The sequence below is a fragment of the Arachis ipaensis genome, chromosome B06, assembly GCF_000816755.2.
Source record: "Arachis ipaensis cultivar K30076 chromosome B06, Araip1.1, whole genome shotgun sequence".
NCBI lineage: Eukaryota > Viridiplantae > Streptophyta > Magnoliopsida > Fabales > Fabaceae > Arachis > Arachis ipaensis.
Window position 1 is genome coordinate 128,551,310 of NC_029790.2, and position 6,277 is coordinate 128,557,586.

Below are 6,277 nucleotides of genomic sequence, written 5' to 3' on the forward strand. Positions count from 1 at the left end.
GGATAAATTTAATAATAAAAAAAAGTTATATTTTATACTATTATTTAATGTAGTTCAAATTGGATTAGTTTTGATTGGATTTTATTTGATTTGAATACTCCAATTTTTAAGGCTAAAACAATCCCATCAACTAAATGAATTATTTATATGAAGTTATGAACTGAAAAACATATTTAATCCCTATTGTGAACCCAATGTAAACTCAAAATTTGTGTTATTATCTTTTTCAAGTTTTAAATGACCATATTTCTATTGTTTATCTCTTAATTGGAGTTTAGAAAAAAAAAAGGCAATTTTTAAACTAAATATATAGACATGCACATCTTCAAATGGGTAATGCAAGATTTTTAGAAGGATAAAATGCTCAAGTGAACTTTCAAGTGCTACCTGCAAGGGGGCATGTTCATAAACCCAATGAAAAAGTGCATGTTAGCTACAGCTAGAACAAATGTTGAAGCAGTTCTAGAGTATCAGGGTTAGTTAGGCATCTGAAACATTTACTTTTTATTGCTTTGAGAATTTGTATCCTAGTTTTGTCCAAGGGAAATCTCTTAAAAATCAAAGACTGGTTTCAAAGAGAATGCATATTTATGTATTTATATAAAACAGGTGCTTTTGGACTGCGGAGCAGTTCAGGCAGATGCTTTGACAGTTGATCGTCTTGCCTCTTTGGAGAAGGTATAGAAACCACCAAATTATATTACTTATAGTTGTTATATTTTGGCAATACTTTCTGCTTCTGTTTATGTTGCTGATCGCTTGAGTTGTATTTGGATTAGTATTCTGAGACAGCAGTGAAGCCTCGTGCGGAAATCTTGGCACAAGAAACAGAATGGCTGAATTCAATTAAAGCTGACTTAGTGGTATGGGACATACTCTCTCCTTTTTTGATTGGAATCGACAAGTAAATCGCAATGTTTTGATATTAAAATATAAGTCAAGGGGAGCTGTCTTACTCTAAAAGCTAACAACTGACAGCAAAACAGTTAAACAAAACAGCATTACACAATGAATTATGTTTAATGGATCCTTGCATAACTAATCTGAGATATCAGGTATCTGATGTTGTCCCAGTAGCATGTCGTGCAGCAGCAGATGCTGGTATTCGGTCTGTCTGTGTAACCAATTTTAGGTAACTCAGTTGCATCCTTTTTCCTTCATAATGTTATTCACTTTTGTTACCTAAAGTACTGTTTAAGGTGGAGGGACTATGGATTGCAAGAATATATGCTGTTTGCCAATGATGAATGAATATTTAAATCAATGCTGGGGATTGATTTTAGTTGCCAGTTCAATGCCTTGATTGTCTGTAGCTGGATAATCAAAATTCGCAGTTGCTCGTCATGTCTTGTGCTTGTCCTTACCCTCATTCCATATCTTATGATTTCAGTTGGGACTTCATCTATGCAGAATATGTCATGGCTGCTGGAATACATCATCGCTCAATAGTGTGGCAGGTTATAAAAATTTTCTTTAGGAAATTATCTGCTCCCTTTTGCACATTATTTGACAGAAGTATTAGAAGTTTCTGATTGTCTACCTTGTATCCAGTGTTATTTTGTATTTTTTTAAAATGCATTTGTGCTATTCTTATCCAGATTCTTTTGGGTGTTAGGGACATATTTTTGAAAGTAGAATTCTTTTGAACTGTAATTAGTCTACCTTTTCTTTTTCATGCTATATTTTGTACTTGAAACAAGATATATAACTATATCTGCACATCATTGATTCAGATTGCTGAGGACTATTCCCACTGCGAGTTCCTTATCCGACTCCCGGGATATTGCCCAAGTAAGCCAGTTCTTAGATAATTAAATTACAATAGCCTAACATTAAATGAAATCCTCCTAAATTTCGTCTTGGATATAGTTAATGATAAATGTGGCATCTATTTTTGTAGTGCCTGCTTTTCGTGATGTTATTGATGTTCCTCTTGTTGTGAGGAGGTTGCATAAATCTCCAAAAGAGGTACTGCCAAACAAAACTTTGCGGAGCTGTTTCATAGGATGGTTTAACTCCTAATCCATGAACTTTTAATTTTCTTTGTTGAAGGTGAGGGAGGATCTTGGTGTAGCTGATGATGTGAAGTTAGTTATTCTCAACTTTGGTGGACAGGTTATTACTTAAATCTTTATTATTATTATTATTAATAGTAGTCTTTTCTCTTTCTTTCTTTTTTCTATTTTTTAAAAGAAAAACAGAACTTGAAGGCAATTGTTCTAGGCTTCTTTGTTTTTCTTACTCGTTTTTGTACTACGCACTGCGTTGTAAGCGGCTGTAAAAAATCTCCCACAAAAATTTTTGCTTTCTTCCTTCTCCTGAACTCTATAAAGCCAGTTAACAAGACAAGTCTTTAGTGCACACACAATCTTTGCCAAACATACTAAACAATGCATTCAATAAAGCCAGTTAACAAGAACTGTCATTTGGATATTGCATGTTTTCACTCTGTAATTTAGATTTTGATAAAATATGGTAGTCCCTAAGAATTTGAATGTTATGCCTTTGTGTCTATGAGAGTATGTGAGCCAAAAATTCTAAATATTGAAATCTTGTGATATTTGTGGTTCTAAGACTCTAAACAGAATCATGCTCACCATCTGACTTCCGACTTCTGCCTATATGATTTTGTTTTTCTCCAGCCAGGAGGATGGCAGCTAAAGGAGGAATTCTTGCCACCTGGCTGGCTGGGCTTGGTACGTACTCCTTCTCCACCATTCTGTTTTGAGTTGTCACATTATTTTTTATTTTTACTTTTTACATACATGTTATTTGGTGATCCAGGTTTGTGGAGCTTCTGAGAGCACCAACCTTCCTCCAAACTTCAGAAAACTTGATAAAGAAGCATATACTCCTGATATTATTGCAGCATGTGATTGTATGCTTGGTCAGTTTGAGGCTTTAATTTTTTTAAATATTAATTTTGTGAGTTGTTGTTGTTGTTGTTACTATTATTATTGTTATTATTATTTCAGGAAAAATCGGATATGGAACTGCAAGTGAAGCCTTGGCATATAAGTGTCCTTTTGTCTTTGTACGTAGAGATTATTTCAACGAAGAGCCTTTCTTGAGAAATATGCTTGAGGTACTACCTCTCTACTTTCTTTATATTAGTATAAAGTATTTTTCCACCTCTTGAGTGCCTAAGTAATTATCTATTTTTTCTTTGGTAGTTTTATCAATGTGGCGTTGAAATGATTAGGAGGGATTTACTCACTGGTCACTGGAGACCTTATCTTGAACGTGCAGTAAGTTTGAATCCCTGCTATGAAGGAGGCATTAATGGTGCTGAGGTATCATCTTATTCTTGAATTAATTGACTCATTTTGCGTAGGTGCTTTCATAATGCTTTATTTGTTAACTATCATGTAAACTTTAAGAATTTCCCCCCAGTATAGTTTCCGGAATAAACCAGAGTGGCTACTTAATGGAAAATGTTGAAACTAAATGGATGGTAGGAATTTCTAGTTATCGAATATACATGAAATGAATTGTACCTGGTGCGCTTGGATCCATACAGGTATCTGACATAATCAAAATCAAATTTTCTTATGATGATCCATTGCACATGCCTTCTGAGGTCATCATACATGAAATAACTTAACTAAGCAGATCATAAATATAGATTGTTTGCTGGTAAACTATCTGCTGTATATCAGTGTAATGCATGTTTAAATTCTTCTATTGTTGCTCCTTGCTACACCTTCGTTTGCATGTAGTAACGTGTCATGTTTAAAATTTTCAAATGTAGATGGCTGCCCACATCCTACAGGAGACTGCATTTGGGAAAAATTATGCATCAGATAAGGTAAAGGACTATTGATACCTATTAGTTATGGTTTTAGTTCACAAGCTTCTGGTTTCATGAAGATTTGGAGAAAAGACTGAACATGGACTTAATAAATGTGCAGCTTAGTGGGGCAAGAAGATTACGTGATGCTATTATTCTTGGGTATCAACTGCAAAGGGCCACTGGCAGAGACGTCGCAATCCCAGAATGGTATGTAAATGCTGAAAGCCAACTTGGCCGGCGACCATCAGATCGGCCAGCAGATTTTGAAAGTGCTTTGGTTGAATCGTAAGTTTCATTTTACTTCAAGTGCTCGTAATCTTTTTTGTGACTATAAAAAGTCTCTTTGGTTTTATAAAAACGTTCTTGTTTTAAATGCCTCTTTATTTCCTTGTATTCTTTCTTCAGTGTAATAGATGACTTTGAGATTCTGCACGGAAATGTTCAAGGTTTTCCAGATACTGTGGCTTTCTTACATAGCTTAACTGAATTACATGCGAACCCCAAAAGGCGGGAGAGTAGGGCTGCAGCTTCTCTGTTCAACTGGGAGGTCTTGACCATTGCCATTTTTTTATTTGTTTTATTTTTGTGATATTACACTACAGATGTCCTTTTTGTTATTGGTTCTTTCAATTTTTGATGTTGAATCATTATGACAGGAAGAAATATATGTGACAAGAGCTCCTGGAAGGTTAGATGTCATGGGTGGTATTGCTGACTATTCTGGAAGCCTTGTTCTTCAGGTTGTATCTCTATCTCTCCTGTACAAGCATAACATTAGTGATATGTAAAGTTAAGCATCAGCACAAAACATGTCCCGGAACTAAAAGGTCAATACTTTAATTGACAATTACTTGAAAGAATAAAAGTCTCATAGGTGCTTCTTGTTGAGATAGTAATGTTACCGTACAACATATATTTTCATTATTTGTATATTCCAGTGCTACTGATAGAGTTTTGCTTAAAAAATCTTCCAAATAGTTGAGTATTCTTTCTATAATAATGTAAAAGAGTTAATTGTCCTAAAAGTTAAAGCTATTAATTAGGTAGAGCCTTATAAATAGTTACTTCAGAATGTTATTGACCCAACAGGTTATTCCAGAAAATATAGACAAATATTCACTCAAAGGAGCCTGCTGTGTTGCTGTGCAAATTCAATTTGAGATATCATATTGACATTGCTTCTTTTGTAACATTATCTTGTAGATGCCAATCAAAGAAGCCTGCCATGTTGCTCTACAAAGGCTCCATCCAAGTAGACATAAGCTGTGGAAACATGCTGCGGCTCGACAGAATGACAAAGGAGGAGAGGCTACTGCTGTTTTACAAATTGTATGTTGAAAATGTGCAAAGCTTCTAAATAGTTTGTTCAATTAACAATGACTGCTGGTTTATATATTTTAGAATGATATGCTTGACAGTTCTGATCACAAGAATCAAAAGATACAGCAAGCCCAGTTGAAGAATATAGATTTAGCACCCGATGAGGCCTATCAATATAGGCTCTCTGGAGAAATAATGCACAAATCAATGTGATTCCATATTATTGATATGAAATATGCTATTTCTATATAGTCTAACCCGAGAAGTTGAAAACTTGTGAAGCTTAAATTGTAAAATAAGATGGAATATGGGGGGTGTTTCTGAACTCACTCTATTTGGATGTTCTTTTGAACTATTATGAATATGTGTTTCTGAATGATACAAGATTTGACATTATAGGTTGGAAGGAAATATATAAATAGCTTTATCAGTTTTAGTAAATGATTACTTCATGTGCAGGTGTCATATGGCTCAGAGCTTGGCTATCGTAGTCCAACATTTGACATGGATTTGTCTGATTTCATGGAAGATGGCAAGCTAATGTCTTATGAGAGAGCAAGGAAATATTTTGCTCAAGATCCATCCCAAAAGTGGGTAGTAGATATGCATCACTTTATATGCATCTTAGGCATTTAGAACATTCTATTATTATACTAATTGAATGATTAACTTCACAGATGGGCAGCATATGTTGCTGGGGCAATTTTGGTCTTGATGACTGAGATGGGTGTGCGTTTTAACGACAGTATCACCATGATGGTAACTCCTAATTCTCTATTAAGTTATTGAATACTTGGTTTAAACAAAACAAATATGGAATAAGTTATAACTGTTAAGGTTTATCTGCTTCTCTAACAAATGAAGGAAACAAAGTATATTGAGAAACAAAGTACTTAGAGATGTAATTCAGTATATACTGTAAAGGTTTGAAAACTTTCATTTTCTTGTTATGCATAGATTTCATCAGCAGTCCCTGAAGGGAAAGGTGTATCATCTTCTGCATCTGTGGAGGTCGCCAGTATGTCTGCAATTGCAGCTGCTCATGGTAATAAGCTCTTTTCCAATGTTCTGTTTACAGGGACTAAACTTCAAGCTCTCCTTTCTTATCACACAAGATTCATTGTTTCTTCTCATGAAAGAAAGCTACACCCAATTTTTCTGCAA

General features: G+C 34.7%; 1 protein-coding gene across 1 annotated transcript in view; it reads left to right on the forward strand.

Annotated features, from left to right (window-relative positions):
- LOC107605171 (L-arabinokinase) overlaps positions 1–6,277 on the forward strand; it is a 10,270-nt gene that overhangs the window by 1,481 nt on the left and 2,512 nt on the right. The window contains exons 3-21 of the mRNA XM_016306949.2: positions 610–678; positions 780–863; positions 1,056–1,132; positions 1,391–1,457; positions 1,734–1,791; positions 1,901–1,968; positions 2,053–2,115; positions 2,643–2,696; positions 2,785–2,887; positions 2,976–3,085; positions 3,174–3,293; positions 3,752–3,808; positions 3,912–4,078; positions 4,199–4,340; positions 4,450–4,533; positions 4,997–5,122; positions 5,573–5,703; positions 5,791–5,872; positions 6,071–6,158. Coding sequence (XP_016162435.1) covers positions 610–678; positions 780–863; positions 1,056–1,132; positions 1,391–1,457; positions 1,734–1,791; positions 1,901–1,968; positions 2,053–2,115; positions 2,643–2,696; positions 2,785–2,887; positions 2,976–3,085; positions 3,174–3,293; positions 3,752–3,808; positions 3,912–4,078; positions 4,199–4,340; positions 4,450–4,533; positions 4,997–5,122; positions 5,573–5,703; positions 5,791–5,872; positions 6,071–6,158 — 1,750 coding nt within the window. The remainder of the gene's footprint in view (positions 1–609; positions 679–779; positions 864–1,055; positions 1,133–1,390; positions 1,458–1,733; positions 1,792–1,900; positions 1,969–2,052; positions 2,116–2,642; positions 2,697–2,784; positions 2,888–2,975; positions 3,086–3,173; positions 3,294–3,751; positions 3,809–3,911; positions 4,079–4,198; positions 4,341–4,449; positions 4,534–4,996; positions 5,123–5,572; positions 5,704–5,790; positions 5,873–6,070; positions 6,159–6,277) is intronic.